The sequence below is a fragment of the Orcinus orca genome, chromosome 6, assembly GCF_937001465.1.
Source record: "Orcinus orca chromosome 6, mOrcOrc1.1, whole genome shotgun sequence".
Lineage (NCBI taxonomy): Eukaryota > Metazoa > Chordata > Mammalia > Artiodactyla > Delphinidae > Orcinus > Orcinus orca.
Genome location: NC_064564.1, coordinates 20,961,895 through 20,986,711, shown reverse-complemented (window position 1 = coordinate 20,986,711; position 24,817 = coordinate 20,961,895). Strand labels below are relative to the sequence as shown.

Here is a 24,817-nt window from a genome sequence, read left to right as displayed (position 1 = left end):
TCAGAGTCCCAGGATGTTTTGAAGGGTGGTTTGTTTATCTTGTTTTGGAGTGCAGGTGGTTGGTTTTTAGAGAGCTCCCTGAAGTGAGACTGGTGATCTCCGTGGGTCAGTATTTGTCTTTCTTGTTTTCTTTAGGTTAATGTTTGAAATTTATTAATCAGATTGAATAAAATAGGTATCCTGCCCTAAGGGCTTTACTGCTTAGTAGAAAAGCTGTGATTTATAAAGTTACAGCATAATGAAATAAAGTGATAATGAAAAGCCTTGGGCAGACTGTGTAATGTATTTTAGGCTATTTACACAGGTTGGTTTGTCTAATTATTATTTTGTTGTTGTTGTTGTTGTCAGAATTGTCTTTTCTAATAGTAGGATCCATCAAACTATTTAAACCAGATCTTGCTCGCTACCGTAGAAAATACGCTCAGAATTTCTTCGTAACGTCCAAACTGGTCCTTTGAAAACTAGCAGATGTTTGCCCTTCTCTCCAGTCAGTGAAAGGTGACAGTTACTTGAACCCTTACACATTCCTTTCCTCTTCGCTTTTGAACACATTAAGTGGAAGTGGATTTGCATCCCTTTGGGGTTTTGACCAAAGCACGTACCCACCTCCTTCCTGCCTCCCTGGAACTGGTTCAAGATTTGGAAAGAAGGGTTTGTTTGAGGGCGTTTCCCATGTCTTATCTCTGAGCACATGCTAGGGTTGAATTTATTTTGACCCTGCGTTTTAAATTTGGATCCAAAGCAAGAGTTTAAAGTGCAACAGAAGAGAGTCCTCTGAACTTTAGACATGAGGGATCCGGGGAGGAAGGTACGTACTTGCATTCGGAAGCTTTCTCATAGAGGTTGGCCATCTTTGTGCATACACATAATTGTAAACTGATGACTACTAGGCAAAGTATGTAAAGATCTGTGTGATGCTTACATTGTGTGTTTATGTGCTTAATTGTACAGTGATGACTCTAGTATTCATAATCTTGAAATTGATGGCGGAGCAAGTAAATTCTAAATTTTTATTTGAAAACCTTTTGGAAAAGCTTAGGATAGGTATTTGCAAGGAAAAAAATATGTCATTTGTGATTGATCTTTAAGGGAATGACTGAAAAAGTATCTAGATATTTTAGGCATTCTATCATTTTGTCTTCTAAAGCATCAAATAAAGAAGGCTATAAATGGTTATTATTAAAGGTCACCCAGATTCTCCTCCATGTTGAGAAGCAAGTCTCTCTTCATTGATTATTATTTATCTTTATCCAGTAATTTCGAGCACAGTACCTTGTATCTATAGTAGGCTCGACTGATTTCTTTTTTGACTGATCTTTTCCAGAGCCTGGCCCAACTAGAGAATCTGTGCAAACAGCTGTATGAAACAACAGATACAACCACTCGACTCCAGGCAGAGAAAGCCTTGGTTGAATTCACCAACAGCCCTGATTGCCTGAGCAAGTGCCAGCTACTCCTCGAAAGAGGAAGTGTACGTAAGATTTGAAAAATCCTAAAGGGTAACAGCTTCAGGAAACTATATTCTGGTTCTGAGTTTAGGGGTGGATTGGGATAACTTCTGTTCCTTGATTTTTCTAAGTACCTCTGCCTTCTTAATTTCACTTTTAAAACGCACCACACCTGCCAGGTTGGCAAAAAAGGCCTTACAGACTCATCAGGGAAAATCTCATTGAGGAAGAAAAAAAAAAATGTCATCGAGCGTATATTTTTGTCCTGTAATTTTTCGTCTTGAATCCAATTTCTGGGACTCCTTTTCTGTTTTTTACACTTAAGTACCACTTCGTATCCTTTACAAAGAAGACAGGGCTGTATATAATTGACATTTCTTATCCACAAAGTTCATGTCACCTTGTAAGATCCCTAGTCTTCTCTGTTTTTCCTCCCCTGTACCACAGCTGCATCTTGTCTTAGAAGTGTAGGGGAAGAAATTACCTCGACAATGAAAATTACAGGAAGTTACAGTTTCTAAAACGGAATTAGAACCTCTTCCAGCTTAAAAATGGCATGCAATGATCAATAATGCTCTTAATGAGACATGATTTGATTAAGTTAATATTTTTGGCAAGATGGAGGTCTTGGGAAGGGTAAGCATCCAACCAGGGTATCACGAAAGGGCATCAAGAGAGTTAGAATCCCAGCTAGACCGGGAGCCAGCAGAGTAGACTAGAAGGAAATGTGAAAAGGAGGAAAGCAGTTAATTTGTTGAGAGTATAGAATTCTAGATGACTTCATTTTTGAATTTGGTTAGTAGTGTTACAGAATTTATTCAGTAAACTGAACCAATTATAGTTGGCTAAATAATATCCTTTAGTAGCTGAGGGAGCTAACTGTTTTCCCAAGTTTACAAGATTAACAGTCATGGTCAGAGATTGTGTAGGGCTCTGTTCTATTTTCAGATTTTTTTGTATTTCCTTTCAGTGCCTTGGTTCTAGGATTGATCCACTTAGATTTGTACTGTGGGAGATGCACAGCTAGCTCTCATTTGACTCCCACTGGAGCCCCACAGTGTATTTGTGACACCGTTAACTCCAGTTCCTCATGTTGTCAGTCAACAGGCTGGAATAAAACAGGGTTGGTGCAATACTAAAAACACTTAATTATAGTGGGTTCTTCCTTTTTAATCTCTGTTGACTTCTTAGTGACTTAGCAGATTTATTGGAATTATATGCAGAAACCATTTACATGTTATATAGTGTATAGATATACACTATGTTCTATAGTTATAGTAGCCTCTCTTGCATTATTAGTGATTTGACACACCTGCTTTAGTCAGTTTAAACCATGTTCAAGGGTGTTGAATAAAAATCACATGTCAAAGTCACTTTTATAGATTTTTTCCATAAACTTAAGTTATTTTTATAACTGATGCGATGATGTAATGCGTATGGATAGCCTACTGTCTTAAGGACTTATAGTTTTATGGGAAATTATGTTTGACCCTTGATTAAATTATTTTGATGATTCTGAGTCTGTCCCTGTTATGTGACATTATATAATATAGCCACATGGGGGAATCTGAATTTGCACATGGCTCCTCCTTATACATTATGATCAGATAGAATACTCTGATTCTCCGTAAGGTTAAAATTCATTAAAATCCACACTTGAGAATGATAATGCTATTCCATTGCTTAGGGCATAATTTTTCTTTCTCATAAATAATTGTTATGAATTTACTACTAAAACCAGCATATACATTCCCCAAAGCTGTAGCTGATTGGTAGTTGTGTTGATGGGAAGATAGAATTGGGGGATTAACTACCCAGCATAATGTGGTGGTTCCTTCTAAAACTACTTCTTCTTGTCTTCTTTTTTTTTTTTCCCCCTCTTTCTAATGCCATACTATAGGAATATTATGAGGTGGAACTTTTTGAAACATCATTATAACAAGGCTGTTGGAGGGAGAAGATTGCTTGATTTAAATGAAAGAAGAGATCTAGCTTCTTTTCTGAAAAGAGCCCGTCTAACTTCTGCCCCCTCAAAGTGATACAGATACCTGTATTAGATTCAGTTTGATCAGCCATTCACTTTATCCTGCCCTTGGTTCATGATTGAAATCAGCTTATGAGCACATATGCTTTGTGGGGCTCATTTTTCCTTAGTATGTGACCCTTTAAAATCCTGAGGATTAAGTATAGCAAAACCGATTAATTTTCTTGTATTTGAGAACAGATCTCCAAGTTAAAAACTTTATGACTGACTAACTCAATAAAATTGAATTCTAAGTCCTTTCCCCCCTCTTTTCACAGTCATCTTACTCCCAGTTACTGGCAGCTACATGCCTTACAAAGCTTGTATCGCGCACAAATAACCCTCTACCATTGGAACAACGAATAGATATTCGTAAGTAGAGAGTTGTCTTTTTTCTCTTAAAGAAATTAGTTTAGTGGTGTTCTGGTAATAGTTACATTTATGTTGCTTGTCTGATAATGTTCTGAAATTGCTAAGCATACAGAATATCTAGAATCCAGTTTCTTTCCAGAATTTGGGCTTAAAAGTGAAGAGGACCCAATATAACTGCTTCTAGATAAAGCCTGCATTATCCCTTCAGTTTTCAGAAGGTTTCTTTCATTCAGTCTTTACTGTCGCTAATAACTAAGAAAAACATTGTTATGGATTTTGAATTCTGTGCAGACCATGCTATTTAACCATCGAGGGATAGATTCAAGGCTGCCTTACCTCAGATTCTTCATTGTGACACATTGTATATTCTGAGTTGGAAAGCCTATGAATCTTAAATTCCAAGGCCCATTTCTCAGTAGTGTGAATAATTAGGGAAGTTTAGAGTAAATAGTTTAAATTTACCACTTCTTAGACATTTAAAGATGTACACCCTTCCCTGGCAGAGCCTTCTACGACGTAGATTACTTTTGTTTTATAGGGAACTATGTGCTCAACTACCTTGCCACTCGGCCAAAGTTGGCTACTTTCGTGACACAAGCACTTATTCAGTTATATGCCAGAATCACAAAACTGGGCTGGTTTGACTGTCAGAAGGATGACTATGTCTTCAGAAATGCAATCACAGATGTCACAAGGTTTTTACAGGTATGATTTATGTATTTCATGGACTAAAAATGGGTGAAGCAATATATGCTTACTTATATATTGATCTGTAAGTGGAATTACTTGGTATATATTCTTCTGTGTCTTTTTAACTCTTCATGTGTCTCGGCTTTACATGTTTAGATGTCAGTACAAAACCTGCTTCATTCTTTCTAATGCTTACATACCATTCCAGTTTAAAATACCATAATTCATTTAACTCTTATAGGTGGGCATTTAGTTAGTATCTATATCTTGACTTAAATAAATACTTCAGTGAATATCCTAGTGTGCGTGTGTGTGTGTATATATATATATATATATCTTTTTATACTTTGAGTTAAGTGTGTTTATAGTCTGAATTCCCAGCCTTTGAATTATTCAATCAGAGGGATGTGTGTATTTTGGGTTTGCAAGGATATTTCCAAATTACCCTCAAAAAAAAGTTGTTCCCTGCACAATTAAAAGAATGCCTATTTCCCTGTACCTCCACCCTGTGACCTTAGCTTTTTTATTTTTCCAGTTCGGTAGGTAGAAAGAATTGGTAGCTCAGCATTTGAGTTACAAATGAGACAGAACAAATTTTCATATGCTGATTTACTACTTATTTTTGTTTTTCTGTGAACTTCCTGTTTATATCTTACGTACATTTTTTTATTGGGTTCTTTGTCCTTTTTTGTATACAGTCTCTTTGTAAATTATCTTACACGTTCATCGTTTATCTTAAATGTGATTTGCTAGTTTCTCTTTCTGTGATATGTATGGTATGATACTTAAGGGTATTTTTTAAATACATAGGGTTTCAATTTTGATGAAGTCAGATTTAGCAGTCTTCTTTTATGGCAGGTTAGATTTTATGTCCTGCAAAGCAGCAGTTTTAAACTACAGTTTCTTGCTACATTGTCTAGGCAGTTTTAATAGCAGCACGGGACTCTGTTATTTCAAAAGTATGACTGCATTCCAAATGCTGAAATCAAGCTGCACAGGCCAACTCTTTCTGCCTTTTTTTTTTTAACCAGGATAGTGTTGAATACTGCATCATTGGTGTCACAATTTTATCTCAGCTAACCAATGAAATTAATCAAGTAAGTGCTACAGCCTTCCTCATTGAAGTAAGTGCCATATTTTTTCTCAGTATTGGTGTTTTCTGCTGTGTGTGGGATGATCTTTTTTGGCAGTTGTGTGCTTTTGCGGTAAGTGATTAATGCCCTTTTGAAACAAAATAGTTCCATTGGGTTTCCCTCTGTAAGTGCAGTCTACCTCACTCTTAATATCCAGATCCCCTTCTGTCTCCAGAATATTTTTTCCTCTCATCTCAGCTTTCCTCAGTGGTATTAATGTTCATTGTTAGAGATGAGAGCAATGGTCCTAAGTCAGAACTTAGGAAACCAGCATCATTGGTGTGCCCCTTCTGCTGTATAAATTAATGTGTTTGTAAAGATTCAAAAATCAGTTCTCATGTGCTATTATTGAAGATTTTGCTGATAATCTTTTCAGAATGCACGAAACGTTCTGCTAAATGCCAGGTAATTTTTTTAAATAGTCATTGACGTCACAGATAACTACAGAGGAAACACCAGTGGCTTTCTTTTGCTCTGGCTATTATTTTTAGTCATTTACTTCTGTATCCAGCTAAAATGTTATAATTATTGAACAGGCCAGAATTAATACTAATTGTAACATCTCACCCTTCAGTTGTCAGCTATTAATTACATTGGCATCATTGTTGCTACTGCTCATATTTATGCAGACATTTCTATTAACCCTGAGAAATTTTAACTGTGAGTTGGTACTATTTTAAATGCACTAGCTTATAGTCTTTTAAAATCTGGAGTCCATATTGTGTTCTCTGTCACATGCAATCCCCATTGTGTTTGGTAATTATCGAAATAATAGCTCACACTTTTGAGTGATTTCTATGTGACAGGCACTGTTGTAAGCACTTTACTTATATTAATTTTATTCTCACAATAGTCCTGTGAGATAGGGACTCTGGTTATCCCATTTCCTAGATAAGGAAACTGAGGCTCATAAAGGTTGAATAATTTGCCTACAGTGTCACAGTTACCTGGCAACAGTATATGAATTCAAACCCATATAGGCTTATTGCAGAGCCTGTGCTCTTAGCAACTAACTTATTATTACCCACTATTACCCCTGTAGTAAGAGAGCATGCGTTAACTAAGTACAGAAATTGTGGGGTTAATGCTCTCCCCTTTGAAGCTTGGTTCCAGAAAATCCATCAGTGTTGGTATTTTTAAAATCTTCGAAATTTTGTCTTTTTTAAGAAAATAATAGAAATGTGTGTGACATACTTAAGATGTAATTATTCTCTGTATTATGATCAGTATAACAGATTGTATATAGCATCTGGTATATAATCTAGCATCACCTTTTTATCCAAGACATTTATGATAACACAGTGACACTGAAGCTAAAATTGGAACACTTTGAACCTCTATGTAACTTAGTTTTCTGTTGGCTTTTTTTTTTTTTTGGTTGTCATTTAAATCAGAAAGCATATTTCTGTTACCATTCCTATTTGAACTTAGAAATAAAATTAAGGGGGCATTCCATAACTTGGTTGTCTATCAGAAATCTTGCTGCATTTTTTCTTTAATGTGCCAGAAGCAAAATGAGCTCCCTCCTGGTTGAACTGAACAGTATATAGAAGAGATTTAAGCTTACAGTAAATGGTTGGACTGAAATTACTCTAGGCAACCTTGAAATTCCTTTATTGCACTCATTGAGTACCTACTGTGTGTCAGAAATAGAGGGCATACTAAAGAAGTAAAAGACTTAATCCTTGACCACAAAAACCTTTAAAATATGACGAAGAGACAAGAACAGAGGAGTGAATGAAAGACGAATACAACCACTTAAGTACTCACTTCTGTGGTGTAGACTACATGTTGAAATAGGTTAGAGAAGGAAGAGAGTATTACAGGCTATCGTCTATCTTAAGTTCATGGCTGTTAGTCAATGACTGTTTTAGAAATTTTGTAGTAACTTCAGCCCTGACTGGATTGTTTACCAAAACCCAAGCCTTGCTACTGTCTGGTTTTGAGACTAAGCCACAATACAACATGATAGAAATTATTAGCAATGTCTTCCAACAGTTTGTTAAATTTTACCTCCCTGAGTGCAGAGGAAATTAAAATTTTGCAGTGGAGATACTCACCTCTCCTTCTGTCTTCCCTCTGTATGTGGTAGAGACATGATATCCTGGCTAGCTGTTATTAGCAGCTTACTGTCATCTGCATTCTCTCACTAAATATGGTCTAACAGTAACTTAAATGTTTAAAATGTATTTTGTTATTTATGTCGGTCTTATTGAAAATCCTTCTAGTTTACTTGAAGTCTACATGAAAATTCTTTTCTTTGCAACTAATTCTAAAACTTGCGTTGGTTTGTTTTTCTGCACAGGCAGACACCACCCATCCTTTAACCAAGCACAGAAAAATAGCCTCTTCTTTCCGAGATTCATCGTTATTTGATATCTTCACTCTTTCCTGCAATCTGCTAAAACAGGTGAGATTGTATGCTGGGACCTGATTCACAGATCCTTTTGAAAGGATGAGAATAAGTGGGAACTTGTTAGGACCCCATGAGAGTTTATGCATCTCTTTAATCATCGTCATGTCTCACGTAATACATATGTCCGAGCTGTTGAAGAAACTTACCAAACTGAAAGAAAGAATTGTGATTTCCCTATTTCACATCTATTCCCCTAGGTAAAGAGCAGTATGTGAACACTTATCCCATGCTCCTATTTTAAAGGAACTAGTTTACCACAAAGTTTGAGGTTTTTCTTGTTTGCTTTTTTTATATCCGCATAAGACCTTCCTGTGTGGAGTAAAAGCATCTTCACTTTATGGTGTTTGGATTCTCAGTGCTTTGAAAGCAGTCTCAGACTACATTGTTAGCATACTAAAACTAGGCTGGCTCCCCTGTCCCCTGCTGAGTTACAGGCAGCAAATAAACAAGCAACATCTGTAAGGAAAAGTAGATTTTGAATTTTTAACATCCACTTAGACTTCATAACCTGAAGGGGTAGACAGTATCACAGAAGGAAATTACCAGTTTTAAAATAGCAAGTTGGTATTTCATTTATTGATAGACTTGAACTGAGGAAGAAATGTTAACTTGTGAGTTCTACACATGTATAACCATGTTTGGATGCTTTGTCGCTCTAGAAAGCCAAATGGAATTAGCCTCTGGCTTCGTGTTCGTTTGGGGGTTTTTTGTTTGTTTTCTTGTTCTTGTTCTCATTTTCCAGTGTGTCTCAATTGTAGAATTAGAAGCAGGTTTGGATTTTTCTTTTGTCCCAGTTAATGATGTCCATCTTTTCCTTCAGTTACCTAGTTTTACTTCAGAATTCCCAAAAAATTCTCAGTTTGGGAGAGCTGCCTCGCAAAAGCTGTTGTAGCTCACAAGCTGCCTCGCAAAAGCTGTTTCTAGAGGGAAAAAGCTTTTGAGAAAACTGAGCCTTGAAACCTCCTCTAATACTGATTCTCTCAAAAACAATGAGCCAGCCGGTCACTGAGGTCACAGCTGGTAGAAATTTGAATCTCATAGTCACCGTAGCTCTGGACCACTATTGAGCTATAGGCCGGTACACTGCTGATGAATAAATAAAATTCAGTGGTGATTTTGTTTTGATTGTGGTTTGAAAGATTTTTGTTGATGCTGGCTATGGTAATGTTAAAAAGAGAAGGAAGGGCTTCCCTGGTGGCGCAGTGGTTGAGAGTCCGCCTGCCAATGCGGGGAACACGGGTTCGTGCCCCGGTCTGGGAAGATCCCACATGCCGCAGAGCGGCTGGGCCCATGAGCTATGGCCGCTGAGCCTGCGCGTCCGGAGGCTGTGCTCCGCAATGGGAGAGGCCACAACAGTGAGAGGCCCGCGTACCGCAAAAAAAAAAAAAAAAAGAGGAAGGAAGATAGGGCAGGGTGTAAAATTTACTAGAACTCCCTCCAGAGTTTAGTCCCAGCCCTGTCTAGAAATAATAAGGATCTAAAATTCAAATAAAGTAACCAAACATCCCATATTGCTTCAGAATTCACTGTGGCCATGATGCCTACAGCATATAAAGAGTAAGTGTCAAAGGGGGAATTTCTTTAAATACCAGCTTCATGTTTTTATAGTAAATATGTTTTAATAGTAAATAAGGAGCTAGGAGTTTCATAGTGATGGAAGGACTTTGAAGGTGATGGAAGTGCAGCATCTTTTGGGAGAGAAACGTCACTTGACTGTGTTGGAATACCGCCCTCCTTTTCTGGCTTAGCAGCCTCCTCATAAGTAAGTCTGGTAGCAAGCTTGGAAGAGAGGAGTGATTGTTTGGGGCTCATTATGTGGTCATTTTTACAGGCTTCTGGAAAGAATCTGAACTTGAATGATGAAAGTCAGCATGGCTTGCTGATGCAACTGCTCAAACTCACTCATAACTGCCTAAACTTTGATTTCATTGGCACTTCTACTGATGAGTCCTCAGATGACCTGTGCACGGTACAGATTCCCACCAGCTGGCGATCAGGTAATACAGTCGCGCCCTCTGAAACAGGTGGCCTCTCCACTCTACCTGGAGTCTGCAGGGTGGTCTCAGGAACCCCTGGCAAATCCCCTGCTTGCTCTTAGAGAGAACTTAGGATGTCAGTATGGGTCTTTTTAAAGTCAGAGAGAGGCTGTTGGAGGATCCTCCAGCCGGGGAGAACTCTTTAATTACTGGGTTCCTGGCGGATGTGAGTTTGACCTTGTGTTAATCACCTAGAGACTTCTGATATCTTACTCATTTGAGGGAATTTCTAACTTTAAAAACAAAATCAAATAAAAGAACTTGTGCTTATGCTTGGTATTGTATTCCTAAGGATAAAAATTCTTGCTATGAACAGAGTTCTGATTGTCTTAAGTTGTTTGAGAATCAGAAGAATGAATCCATTTCTTAGAGGAGCTAAAAACAAGTGCTTAAAAAAAAAAAAACAGAAAACAAAAAGCCCCTATTAGGTTATCACTTTCAAATGAAATAAACATTCTGTAAGATAAGAAAGCAGGAAGAGGTGTGGAGTCCTGCGCTTGGCGAAGCCATGGGGTGTGGGGGGGGGCGGGGAGGGGGGAGAGGCGCTGATGTACAGGTAACTGCGCCCCTGCCTGGCGTGCGGTGCCCCCTGTCCGCTCCCGCTTCTGTTGCTTCACAGCAAGCACATGGGAAATACGGGCAAGGCGAGCTCCAGTCCCCCGCCCGCGCTCCTGCCAGGTCTCCGCGTGAGTCTCTGGCGTCCTGCCCCAGCCGGGCCAGCTCGGGACGCCCCATGGATCCGGGGGCTCTTAGGGGCCTTGCGAACCCGGCGGGCCGAGGCCGTCTTCCCCTGGACCCGGCCGTTCCTGTTGGCTGCAGGCGCAGACCGCGAGCTCGAGGACGCTGGTGTCCAGTTTCCCTTGACCGTGAGGACCCGGGAAGGTCGTATGAGCCATGGCTGCGACTAGCGTCAGATTGCCCAGCAGCGTTTTAAGAAAGCCAGATGCCTGGATTGGGCTCTGCAGAGCGCTACGAGGGACACCTTCACATAAACACTGTGCTTCCTGGAATCGATACTTGTATTTGTCTAGTACCAAGTTAAATGCTTCAAATTATAAAACATTTTTCCATAACATTTTCTCACTGAGACTCTCAGGGCTTTTAATATCTCAAGAATATATTTTCCCATTTTCCATAAGACTCAAAAGTAATGTAAGCTCTAAAAAATCCACTAAAAAGACTCTGCAAAAAGTGGAAGATGAAGGGGACTCTGATGAAGAGAGTGAGCATCATGAGATGAGTGAGCCGGAAGAGGAGCCAGAGGACGACCCCAGTGCGGTCAGAGAGCATAGGGACCTGGGCAAAGTAGTGCAGTCTTTCCGATATGATGTTACCCTGAAGACAGGCCTGGATATCGGGAGAAACAAAGTGGAAGATGCGTTCTACAAAGGTGAACTCAGGCTGAACGGGGAAAAATTATGGAAGAAAAGCAGAACGGTGAAGGTGGGAGATACACTGGATCTTCTAATTGGAGAGGATAGAGAAGCAGAAACAGAGACAGTGATGAGGATTCTCCTGGAAAAAGTGTTTGAAGACCAGCAGTGAGAAATACAGAGTGGTGTTACGGCGGTGGCAAAAGTTAAAATTGCCTAAAAAAAGTACGCTCAAATAAATGGATTGCTTTTTAGCGATAAAGCTGCTTTCTAGTGGTGGGGGAAGGGGCCAGGTTAAAAAGAGGACGTTTTTATTAAAATAAGGTTCTCCTACCAAAAAAAAAAAAAAGCAAGCAAGCAGGAAGATATGCTCCCCGATGACTGTACAGCACCAGAGTGTGCCAGCGGCATTGTGCAGACATACTCAGTAAAGTGCTCTTTTGTCTTTCAGCGTTCTTAGATTCTTCAACTCTGCAACTGTTTTTTGACCTGTATCATTCCATCCCTCCTTCGTTTTCACCTCTGGTGAGTCAGGACCACAATTTCTATTTCTAGAACGTAGCAATGGTGAATGAGCCTTATGTTCATTTTGTTGTACAAAATCATAGAAGTAAAGCATAGAAATACTAGGGTTAGTTATCTAGGCTTTTGAGATAAAGCTTGTCACCTAAAGGTTCTCACAGTAAAGTCTTAATTCCTTCTAAATTGTTCCTGGGAATTCCTTGGCGGTCCAGTGGTTAGGAATTCACGCTTTCACTGCAGGGACCCAGGTTCAGTCCCTGGTTGGGGAACTAAGATCCCACAAGCCGCACAGTGCAGCCAAAAATAATTGTTCCTGTCATTAATGACAGATTGCTGCAGATGTCAGGCTCTTTCGGTCTCCCTTTGTATCTGACTTTATACTATACCTCAAATTGACACAGGCTAGAATGTGGGGAATTCACCTTATATTGTCTATTTGAAGATTGTGAAGACTTAAGAAAATTTCTGAAAATCCCTCAAGCATATGTTACATAAGTGCTAAATGGAAGCTGTATTGGGAAGGCATATTTGCATACTTATCCTGAATAACATTTGAAACCTCTTGGGAATGCTGCATTTCTCCTTTAAAGCAATAATTAACCTCCTCAAATCTCAAAATTCATTCAGGTCCTGAAAGGCGTTGGTCTGATATTTCAGATTGTTGGTATAAAATACCGTTGTACAAAACATGCAGAGAAAATACAGTAAAGTAAATGGGTGTTTTGCATAGTTTTTCTGCAGTAGACTACTTTCCTGGTAGTAGTACTTTTCCAAATTAATGTGGACCTTCACTTTAGCAGAAACATGAGTTCGTGTTTTTTGTATCGTTAAGTTTACTTCAGGAAAAGGTAACACACTTAAGAAGGGTAATTAATGAAAGGACTGTTTGTAAAGGGGTGGGCAAAATTAAGGGAATCCAACAAGGGGTGGTGATGTACACCCCCTGGGGCTAGCAATAGTGGGGAGCCTCAAGGGGCAAGGGAAAGAAACCCTGGAGAGAGCTGAAGCTGGGACTTAGGGGAGGGCTGTTCACCAGAGGTAGAGAAACTCTGCCAACCATGGCCCAGCTGGGGATGGGGAGGGGGCTCCTCTTTCTTCCTGCCCTTGATCTCCTGCTGGTACTTTCCAGTGGTTGAAGCCAATGAGAAGCAAGAAGGCAAGGGAACTTGGCTGTTGTTAGTCAACAGAGGTCAGCCTCCCAGGGAGCAGAGCAGGGAGGAGAAGGGCAGAAAATAGATCTGGAGGGGCAAACAGAATATAAATATCTAGCACAGTGGGGAAAGGGGAAAATGTTTTCATTATAAAATCTGTTTTCTTTAGGGCACAGATTGACTTGGTTATTTCATTATAGCACTACAGAGCAAAGGCTGATTAGCCAAAAGGCCTTAATAAAACAAAAAAAAAACTAAATCTAAAGCATTATTTAAACTATGAATTGCTTGGTATTTTCAAGCTTTAAATATATATCTTAAACACAAATCAAAGAAGCCATCAGGGTGGTCAAAGAATAAAACGTAGATGAATTTCCAAACTATGGATTTAACTAGTTGTTACAATCAACCTGGATCTGATGCTCTTTTTATTTTTCTTTTAATAAAGCTGTTTCAGATATCCTAAGCTACATCCCCCTTGATCGTTTTTTTATATCATTATAATGGTAGCAGGGGTTGAAAGAACAGCATTAGTGCCATATGTAAAGAAGAATATTTACAGCAGGGGAAAGGGTAATGAAAATAGCTATACAGTCTTTTTGATCATTTGTGTTTGGGTTGTGCCCTGCTTTAGGTATTATCCTGCTTAGTACAGATTGCCTCAGTTAGAAGATCCCTGTTTAACAATGCAGAGAGGGCCAAGTTTCTCTCTCACCTTGTTGATGGTGTTAAACGAATACTGGAAAACCCACAGGTAAGATTTTTGAGAATGTATTTTTATTTGTGTGTGTATATGTGTGTATGATTAGTATATGCCTATCTGTTACGGCTCCAAAGAAAAATCAATCTAGAGGTCACACTTAGCAGAAATCATAGAAAACAGTTCAGTCTGTTTAAATCTTCAGAAGATTAAAGTGAATGTATATTTGTAGATTTAAATAATACTTACCCAGAAGAGGAGCTTGTATCCTCTAGCTTCAGGAATGTAGGAATTGTGGGAAGGGATCCCCTTTGGTGGTTGTTGTTGTTCATTTTTATTGGAGTATAGTTGATTTACAATGTTGTGTTAGTTTCAGGTGTACAGCAAAGTGAATCAGTTATACATATACATATATCCACTCTTTTTTTTTAGATTCTTTTCCCACATAGTCCATTACAAGGTATTGAGTAGAGTTCCCTGTGCTATACAGCAAGTTCTTATTACCTATTTTATATATAGTAGTGTGTATATATCAATCCCAGTCTCCCAGTTTATCCCTCCCCCTCTTATCCCCGGGTAACCATAAGTTTGTTTTCTACATCCGTGACTTTACTTCTGTTTTGTAAGTAAGTTCATTTGTACCCTTTTTTTTAGATTCCACGTGTAAGCAATATCATAACGATATTTGTCTTTCCTTGTCTGACTTACTTCATTCAGTATGACAATCTCTAGGTCCACCCATGTTGCTGAAAATGGCATTATTTTAGGGAAGGGATCACTTTGAAGGAAAACAAGGACAGAGCTAGTCATTTTTCCCAAAGAAATTAAGAATCTAAAATTTGTTTTTTGTTTTCATTTCCATTTTTTTGAATGTACATTATTTACCTAAGTGTATAGGGCTACATTTAGGTGGGAGGGGAGTTATTTCTCGTTCAAATATTTATTCCATAACTCAGTTGCCCTTTTTTTTTTGTCTTTTTCAGTCCCAGAGACTCAGCTAACACCTCCTTTTTTTAAGTATTTCTTCTTCACACTAGAAAATATCATAAAAACAGTTCACTTTTAAATATACTCTGTTCTCTCCCTCTTTTTAAAAATTCATTTATTCTATCAACAAATTGTATGGAGCCGCCTACCATGTGCCAGGGACTCAGTGGTAGCAAAACAAAACCTGCCCTCCTTCTCTAATAGAGGAGGACATATGTAAGGAAACAAGTATGCTGGTGTAGTGTGCAAACAGATGAGAAGTGTTTGATATAAGTATATAATAAAATACATAAACACCCTAATATAGGAGTATGTTTATTGTAGCAAAGATGATATAATATATGAAATATTTGTGTAACTTTGCTACTGTAGTTTAGTTGTGCTTAATGACAGATTTGACAGATGTGAAAATAAAAATCTCATTACTTTTCATTTGATTGGTGGGAAGCAAACAGACCAGTCACATCTTAGATCGTGCCCGTTTTCTGCCATTAATCAACTTTACAGCCCTGGGCAAGTAGTGTTGTCCTTCTGGGCTTCTGTTTCAGGCTTTTCCAATTGAGGCTAATAACCCCATCTCACAGGATGATTATTAGGGACAGATGAGATAATAGATGTAATAATCCCTTTTAAAAGTGACTTTTTAAAAAAATGCTTTTAAACATTATACAAATGTGTCATTCTGAATGATGACCTGCAGCAGATTCCCCCCTCTCCTCATGCCATCCCAGATGTCATTCGGGAAGAAGTATAATGAACCACATTTTACATTTTATTTTCCTCCCTGTGCTGTCACCAGAGTTTATCAGACCCAAACAATTACCATGAGTTTTGCAGACTACTGGCCCGATTGAAGAGTAACTATCAACTGGGAGAACTAGTAAAGGTGGAAAACTACCCTGAGGTCATCCGATTGATAGCTAACTTCACAGTGACCAGCCTACAGGTTTGTCTTTAATTGCTTGTCCCTTTCTTCCTAAACATTGGAACCTCTTCTCTTACTCACTGGTTTTATTTAACCTTGTAAGAATTTTTTTTTCCCTTGGCAGAAGTGAATGTAAGTATAGGGCAACCCTGCACAGAGTGCTTACTATTGCAGCCTACTCATTCACATTACAGAAGTTCAAGGAGTGTGGTTAGAGGAGCATGAGGGAACTGCAAGAGTAATATTTAGATTCAAGACTGGGAGAATTCCCTTGTAGTCCCCCAAAAAAGGCAAGACTGGAACAGGGAGCTGGGCAGAAGAGTGAAGAGAGACTCAGGGCCCTCTCTTTCTTAGTCATGTGTAGGCAGTGGTTCTCAAAGGCGATGGCTTGCATCAAAATCATCTGGGGAGCTTGATGAGAAATGCAGGTGCTTGGGTCCTACCCCCATAATTTCTGGCTCACTAGGTCCAGGGTGGAGCCTTGGCGTCTCTGTTGCTAACAAGCTCTCCACGAGATGCTCGTGCTACTGATGTTTGAGAGCCAGTTACTCAGCCAGCTCAGAACAGCTCTTGTCACTGGATGTTTAATCTCTGAAATACCGCTAAACACATTAGACTAGTTGCCATGCACAGAACAAAGCCCATCAAAGTTTATCCTCATTCTCTCGCTCTCTTTTTTTTTTTTTTTTAAGAAAACTCTTTATCCTTTGTGTCAGATGGCATGGGACTAATGTATTATGTACAAAAATGAGAACTATGCCTCCTATTCTCTTGGTTTTCCTTAGCATTGGGAATTTGCCCCAAATAGCGTGCACTATCTCCTGAGCCTGTGGCAGCGGCTGGCAGCCTCCGTGCCATACGTGAAAGCCACAGAGCCCCACATGCTGGAGACTTACACTCCTGAGGTCACCAAAGCCTACATCACATCCCGTTTGGAATCTGTGCACATCATACTGAGGTAAGGAAACTGGGCCAGCCTCCCTCTTTCCCCACAGGTATCCTGGCGTCCGACTTGCCAGAGATCAGACACCCAGTTGGCAAAAGCGTACTTGATATGAGTCATATCGGAGCTAACACCATAATGGGCATTTTTTTCACGTTAGCACAATAGCTGAGGAGAGCATAAAGTCCAAAAGAAGAGTCTTTCTCTTTAATATCCTATTCATGTCCCTACTTCACCAACCATAGCAGTATCTTTGAATACAAAGTATATCAGTATAATGTTTGTCCTTGCCAGTGATTTCCTTTAAACATGAGAGAAGCATTTATAAGCTATAGATGACAACAATTATGATGTGTAAAATATAGGTGCTTAATGTGAACTTCTAAAGAAATAAGTAGATAAATAAGCTACACAATCCAGAGCTTACTAGAAGATGTAAGAATTCCAGGCAGCCGATCACTGACTGCATTATACTGACACATGGTTTCTGTCTTCCTTGACTACTAACTGGACCAGAAATCTATAGTAAAGAAATGTCAGACCCTTTAGAAATGACCTATGTAAAATGGAGTTATTCTAGGGACTTCCCTGGCGGGGAATGGTTTAAGACTCTGAGCTTCCTGCGGGGGGCATGGGTTCGATCCCTGGTCAGGGAACTGAGATCCCACCTGCTGCATGGCGTGGCCAAAAAAAAAAAAGAATGAGGCTATTCTTTGTGTAGGGACTTATCTTGTATACTTTTTTCATTGGCTATTTCTCAGGGGAATTTACTTGGACTCTGAAGGTTTGGGGTGTTTTGGGTTTTTTTTAACTCAGATTCTTAATTTGCTCAGAATCAAATACTTTTTTTTTTTTTTTTTTTTTTTTTTTTTTTGCGGTACGTGGGCCTCTCACTGTTGTGGCCTCTCCCATTGCAGAGCACAGGCTCCGGACGCGCAGGCTCAGCGGCCATGGCTCACGGGCCCAGCCGCTCCGCGGCATGTGGGATCTTCCCGGACCGGGGCACGAACCCGTGTCCCCTGCATTGGCAGGTGGACTCTCAACCACTGCGCCACCAGGGAAGCCCCAAGTACATTTAATTGTCATAAGAATTATAGTCTCAACTGTTTATGACTCGAGTCATTTCAAAATCTTAGTATTTGTGAAGCCCGTTGGAAAGCACTGTTCTGTTAGCTTCATAGTTTGTATTCCTGAGGACTCAGCTAGTTTCAGCAAGGCCATGCTGGGGAGGGTTACATGTATGGGCTCTGGGCCCACGTAGCCAGTTAATAGCTGTGTACTCTTGGGCACAGTTGTAATGAGGATTAAATTACTGTGTCCCGGCCTCGTGTGTGGGTCAGGGTAAACGCACAGCTCTGAACTGCTTGCTGCTGTGGTGGTGCTGCTGCTGGGCTGTCATACGATGATGTAACAGTACATGGCGAACTTATGGTAAGACTTTCAAGTCTGGGAACCAGTGGATAAGGCAAGACCTGGTATAGAGCCACAGTGCCTCATCTGCATTTCTGAAATTTAAGATGTGAAAATTAATTTTTCTCATAAGTTTGGCACAAAACTCATTTGGTGGCAAAACTTGACATGTGCTGATATGAGACCATTTATAGTCTTTTTTTTTTTTTTGCGGTATGTGGGCCTCTCACTGTTGTGGCCTCTCCCGTTGTGGAGCACAGGCTCCGGACACGCAGGCTCAGCGGCCATGGCTCACGGGTGCAGCCGCTCCGCGGCATGTGGGATCTTCCCGGACCGGGGCACGAACCCGCGTCCCCTGCATCGGCAGGCGGACTCTCAACCACTGCACCACCAGGGAAGCCCTATAGTCATTTTTTTTTAATTCTACTTCGTTTGACTATTCATAATATTTATACATTTTGCTACAGGAATATTGTATTTGACATGCCACAGCCCAGGGAGGGTTCGTATTACATGGTAGAAGCATCATAGTGCCTCCCTAAAATCTGAAGATTTCTGAATTCCAAAACACATCTGGTCACAATGGCCTCACACAAGGGACAGGTTACTTGTAGTCACAAAGTTTACTTAGTCAGGAACAAACAAGAGGCTGAGAACCAAGAGCTTTTAGGACTGAGAGGATCATGGCAGACAAATGTTAAGCGACTGGGAATTGGAAGACTGGACACCAATGGGCAGAGCATACCTACAGGAGACTGATGCTAGGTTGAGACACCTGCCTTCCACCTGTTCTTAACCTTCCTTCCTTGGTAAAAAGTGGGGTTGGGATCTGGGCCTCTACAACGGCACGGGGTGGATAAATGGAGAAGGAGAACTGCTGCGACAGAGAAATCAGTAGGCATATTTTAAGAGAGCGCCTTCCTTCTTCCCTTGGGAGTAGAGATGGACTGGAAGATCCCCTGGAGGATACAGGTCTGGTCCAGCAGCAGTTGGACCAGCTGTCTACAATCGGGCGCTGTGAATATGAGAAGACGTGTGCACTCCTCGTGCAGTTGTTTGACCAGTCTGCCCAGTCCTATCAGGAGCTGCTCCAGAGTGCCAGCGCCAGCCCCATGGACATTGCAGTGCAGGAGGGTGAGTGGACAGTGGACTGGGCCTGGCAGAAGGTGCTGTCAGCACGCTTTCGCTCGTTGCTACCTCTCTTTCACCCTTCCCCCCAGAATTCTTCCATCATCAGTTAGCTCCATACACACAAAAGAATATTTGATAATAAATGCCACAGGGAACTAGGGAGGAGCACCTGAAATCATACCTGCAGCGGGTATGTTTAACTTTAAGAAAGTACTGCACTGTAAAAATAACGACCCTGTCTGATAGGGGAGCCTTGGTTATCTAATGAATTTCGCCCTTGGCATCACCCTTACCGGAGCAGAGGAGTAGCTATTCTCTGGAAGAAAAGTTAAACTTTATGACTTTTTCAGTTTCTTGAGATTAAGGAAGCTCATAGTAAGAAATGAACCTCACAGTGTGGAATTTCTTCATGAAATGATCACTGGTGGTGACACTAATGGGTCTTCTTCCTGTTGCAGGAAGGCTGACGTGGCTGGTTTATATCATTGGTGCAGTGATTGGTGGCCGGGTCTCTTTTGCCAGCACTGATGAGCAAGATGCTATGGACGGTGAGCTTGTCTGTCGGTAAGTGCTCCCATGGAGGCTTCCTATTTCACTGCTATGACCCTCCCACCCCCTTTTGGGTCGTGAGACCAGGGAACTTGACATGCTTCTGTTAGTGCATTTCTCCCCATTTATAGAATATAAATATAATCTAAGCTGATTGACCATGAAGAACTGTTACAAGTTCAAATTCAAACCTTTTATTAAGTATAGCAACAACCATGCCTGCAGTCCTTACTAAAAAACCATCTGCAGTAATTCAGCAAAGGAAATGATGGATATAGAATTAAGCATATTGGATACAGAGTGGAGAGTAGCTTTTTTTTTTTTTTTTTTTTTTTTTTTGCGGTACGCGGGCCTCTCACTGCTGTGGCCTCTCCCGTCGCGGAGCACAGGCTCCGGACGCGCAGGCTCAGCGGCCATGGCTCACAGGCGCAGCCGCTCCGCGGCATGTGGGATCTTCCCGGACCGGGGCACGAACCCGCGTCCCCTGCATTGGCAGGCGGACTCTCAACCACTGCGCCACCAGGGAAGCCCGAGAGTAGCTTTTAGTTCTGTTTAAGTGCAGCATCTCAGAGTTAATGAAATGTGGACTGCTTTTGCCTTACCAGAGTAAGTCTAATAGGAAGCTGTGGGTCTTCAACTATCCCCAAAAATGGAATTACAGAATTTCTACAGCCTTTCAAATCTCTTGACCATACACTTTCCCTCATACAGGATCTCAAGTTACTTCGTGTCTGTGATTCTAATCTTACTAAAAACCTGTAAATGAGCATTTAGTGATTTCTGAAACTTTACTTAACATAGAAATAAAAAGGCAGGACTTTTTAATAGCCTGCAGAGGTTCTCAAACCTTTTCTTCAGGACTCTTTACCTTCTTAAAAAGTATGGAGGCCCTCAAAGAGCTTCTGTTTATGCAAGCTATATCTATCGATACTTATTGTATTAGAAAGTAAAACTGAGAAGTTTTTAAAATATTTATGAATTTGTTTAAAAATAACAATAAGCCCATTTCATGTCAACATATGTTTTTTCGTTGTTGTTTTATTTTTTGTTGTTGTTGTTTGTTTTTTTTGTGTGTGTTACGCGGGCCTCTCACTGTTGTGGCCTCTCCCGTTGCGGAGCACAGGCTCTGGACGCGCAGGCTCAGCGGCCATGGCTTACGGGCCCAGCCGCTCCACGGCATGTGGGATCTTCCTGGACCGGGGCACGAACCCATGTCCGCTGCATCGGCAGGCAGACTCTCAACCACTATGCCACCAGGGAAGCCCCATAATGTTGTTTTTAATAACTATATTTTCAGAAGAAGTGAATGAGAAAACTGGCTTTGTTTTAATGTCTGGCATAGTAGAAGTCAGCTGGATTCTCCTTTCTGCTTCTGCATTCAGTCTGTTGTGATATCACATGTCTTACAGCCTCTGGAAAACCTCACTGCAGCCCTCATGTGAGAATGCGAGTGAAAGGGCAAATAATGTTTTAGTATTTTTATGAAAGTGGTTTTGTTACCTTGCAGAGAACTGCTACCCTGAAGGGTTCTAAACTTTCAGATGCTCTCCTTAGAGATAAACACATTTTAACATGATGCCTTAGAATTTATTGGTCCCCAGACATTTCAATCCATAATTTTTATTCTTATTCTGAAAATCCCCATTGGTCTCTTTCCACCCCCACTTTATCTATCAGATGCCTATCTGCCCTTAGGTGCCTTAATCCTGACTAAAGTCTCCACGGCATATCACACTGGCATTTTTTGAAGAGTTGATCAAAGATTTAATAAAGATGAAATCCAATACCTTTCTGATTCTGTAGCCTGCTGTGATACTGTGTGTCATAATATAGATTGAGTTTAGACAGTGTCTCATATACTGGTTCTCAACTTGAGTGTTCCAACACGATGAATGAGTCCAATTCGCTCATGATGTCACAAATAGTTTGTTACCTATTTTCACTATCAAAATGCCAAATGACTCACTTGTAATCGCATCATTCTTATTCATCCCAGCATTCCAGTATGCTTTCTTTTGAGGGGATGGGTGCAGGGAAGAGGGATGAAGTCACAGGTAGCATATCTGCTCTTGGTCCCTGGAAGTGTTACCTGCCTGTGAACATCGTCCTTCATGTGTCTCCTTTCCTTTTATGGCTCCATGAGAAAAAAGATTGAGAGCCACTGGTATTTAGTCCAATTGACCTCATTTTATAAATGAGGAAGTGGGGCTCAGAAAATAAATTGCTTTACCCAGGGTCTCACAGAAGTTTCAAGGATGACCATAACCCTGGTACTAGTGTTTTTTCCACTATTTTTAAGCAATTATGAGTTCTGCCTCCATCTACAGTCTCGGGCGACTGGAAGTTTTAAACATGTAACTGGTCCTTCATACTCCTCGGCTGAGGTTCCTGTAGGGCAGAAATGGAGAATTTTGTTCCCTCAGTGGAGCTTAGAGCCTGCAGAGAATGCCTTTCCAATAGGATGGGTGAGGAGAGGGGACGTGTGCCTACTTCAGGGGAGGTTGGTTTTCTGCAGTGACCAGGATATCCTGCTGTTGAGAGAATCATTGCTCTTCCACCTCTAGGGTGCTCCAGCTGATGAACCTAACAGACTCTCGCTTGGCTCAGGCGGGTAACGAGAAACTAGAATTGGCCATGCTGAGCTTTTTTGAACAGTTTCGTAAGATCTACATTGGGGACCAGGTGCAGAAATCCTCTAAGGTAACAGACTCTCAGTTGGCTCCATTTAGTTCTCACTTCTGGTTGTGGCATTTCTGATTAAGAGAAATGACAGAGAGCAGTTTAGATACAATCTCCAGATTTCATGTATCAGGATAAACCAAATAGTTTCTCTTGGTCTGTAGAATTTGGGGAGACTCATCAAAAAATTGGGTCCATTTTTCTAGTACTTCATGTGCTTAATAAATGACCAGTCAAAACATCTGTTGGTCTCCCCCAAATTGGCAATTCTCAGTCTCTGTACATGAGTTGATGTTCAGAACAACAAAAGGTTTTGACAGTCTTTTTGTAATTTCAGGGTTGAAGATAACTCAGCATCTATCCAGTATTTAGTAATACTTAGAAACTAGCTCATTCCTTCAGTAAAGACTTCCCCAGCATTGTTGTCCATTTTCTTCATATATCTTAGGCTCCTGAATGAGGACAAAACAATACTGGGATATGATTTTTCTAATCCATATTTTCTGGTTACTTTCTCTTCCCTAAACACACCACCAGCTGTACCGCCGACTCTCAGAAGTTCTGGGCTTGAATGATGAGACCATGGTCCTAAGCGTCTTCATAGGAAAAATGTAAGTGTTTTGGCTTGCCATCAGCAAGAGTCCCTTGCAATCCTGTTGCAACTGTAAAATGTGATCTTGGCATTGTGCTGCCAGTGCCTTGGTATTCCAGCATTGATCGTTTGCGTCAGAAAATTGTGCATTTGAGTGTGTGACAAGCTGTGCTTAGAGATATGGCCCGGCCCCAGAGCATTCCAGGCTTGTACAGGCAAGGATTTCATTTTCTTCACACGGAATCTCATCTACAGCCTCTGGAATCACGGGTGAAGCCCTGCCATGGCATTAGCAAAACAGACCTTCCTCCCCAACGACTGGTGCTCAGCTCCTCACCAGATCACCCTGCTGCCAGGATGCCCAGAGTGGGCTTCCACTTTCTGGCACTGATTTCCACTAGGTGTGCCCCCAGGAGCAGAGCCCCACTCTAAAACAAGGCTTACTCCTCTCAAGAAGCATAACACCCTTCGAGAGTCTTGAATCTCCAAAATCTAGTGCTATTGTTTGGATTGTCATCGAAGTTGGAGCTCCTGATTGGCCCTTTTTTGTTTTTTGTTTGTTTGTTTGTTTGTTTTTTAAGTTATGCCCCTTTGTTTACATTTCCCCCTTTTTAGGAGCTCAATTTATCAAAGCACACATTAGGAGCCAAATAAATATATTACCCAGGGCTGTGTGCAATGTGACGTTTTGCCTCCTTCCAACCATCCCAATCCTAAACACTCGTATCCATGAGCTGGTTAATCATTTAAGATGAAAAAAGCAAAGGGGGTCTAAAGGACTCTGCCAGCCAAGAACCCAGAAGCAAGGGCTACTAGAATTCTGCAGCTGACAGTGGATGGTGCAGGTGCAGAATTGCATACGTCTGCATGTTATCACTGCCGCAGAAATCTCTTACCCTTGCTGCAGAAATCAGCCCTGGAGTGCCCCAGAATTCCAAGGGCCTGGGTATGGGCCAGTGTAGCTTTGGAACCAAGTAGTGAAGATTATCTGAAGGATAATTTTTCTAGTCAACCAAATGTAAGTACGGAGATTTTATACCCATTTTTTGTGGTTGTGATGTCTGTGAAGTGGTGATGCAGATGTGTGGTGACTCTTGATGGATGATTTTCTTCTTCTCCCAACTCTCAAGGATTCCAGGCGTATCAAAAGTGTCTCCTGCTTTTTTTTTCTTTTTGTCCTCCAGCATCACCAACCTGAAGTACTGGGGCCGTTGTGAACCAATCACCTCCAAGACACTACAGCTTCTCAATGACCTCTCCATTGGATATCCTTTTCTAAGCTGGCTTCTGGGCGAAACAGGAACTGTGGAGTGCCACAGTCTTAGAGATCGTGGCCTCCTCCATTTCTCTTTTAATTTAGCTGTATGTGTACTTAAGTATCTTCCATTCTCATAGGAGCCAAAGACAATACCCAAACAGAATCCAGGAATAATTCCAGACCCTAAAAAATGAGCCAACCGACAAGCTAATAGTCTACCACAGATTTATTCCTGTCTATCTCTAAGATCCAGGAATACCCAACAGGTCTGTCTGATACGTACACACTCTTTGTAAACAAGGTTTTAGCATAGGTGGCAGCAAAGTCCATCTGAATTTTTCTATCAGCTTATAGGTAGGAGCTGCCTGATTACAAACTTTGCAATAAAAGTAGCCACTACACTTCCTCTTGACTTGGACTCAGTCTGCTGTAAAGGTTGAATTGCTCTAAGACAGCCTTTCACAACCAGGGGTCTGCAA

The 24,817-nt window shown here is 40.8% G+C and overlaps 2 protein-coding genes across 2 annotated transcripts in view; both read left to right on the top strand.

Annotated features, from left to right (window-relative positions):
• Positions 1–772: 772 nt before the first annotated feature.
• The window catches only part of XPO7 (exportin 7), a 39,353-nt gene continuing 15,308 nt past the window's right edge, over positions 773–24,817 (top strand). Inside the window, exons 1-16 of the mRNA XM_049711565.1 lie at positions 773–808; positions 1,325–1,471; positions 3,750–3,843; positions 4,382–4,548; positions 5,565–5,657; positions 7,972–8,076; positions 9,914–10,079; positions 11,943–12,016; positions 13,799–13,918; positions 15,651–15,797; positions 16,562–16,734; positions 19,070–19,263; positions 19,719–19,824; positions 22,374–22,509; positions 23,026–23,099; positions 24,265–24,348. Of these exons, the coding sequence (XP_049567522.1) occupies positions 788–808; positions 1,325–1,471; positions 3,750–3,843; positions 4,382–4,548; positions 5,565–5,657; positions 7,972–8,076; positions 9,914–10,079; positions 11,943–12,016; positions 13,799–13,918; positions 15,651–15,797; positions 16,562–16,734; positions 19,070–19,263; positions 19,719–19,824; positions 22,374–22,509; positions 23,026–23,099; positions 24,265–24,348 (1,901 nt within the window). The 5' untranslated portion in view covers positions 773–787. The remainder of the gene's footprint in view (positions 809–1,324; positions 1,472–3,749; positions 3,844–4,381; positions 4,549–5,564; positions 5,658–7,971; positions 8,077–9,913; positions 10,080–11,942; positions 12,017–13,798; positions 13,919–15,650; positions 15,798–16,561; positions 16,735–19,069; positions 19,264–19,718; positions 19,825–22,373; positions 22,510–23,025; positions 23,100–24,264; positions 24,349–24,817) is intronic.
• On the top strand, positions 10,664–11,924 carry LOC105748052 (mitochondrial transcription rescue factor 1-like). The gene has a single exon (XM_033429665.2). The coding sequence runs from the start codon at positions 11,013–11,015 to the stop codon at positions 11,661–11,663; it is 651 nt and encodes a 216-aa protein (XP_033285556.2). The 5' UTR covers positions 10,664–11,012; the 3' UTR covers positions 11,664–11,924.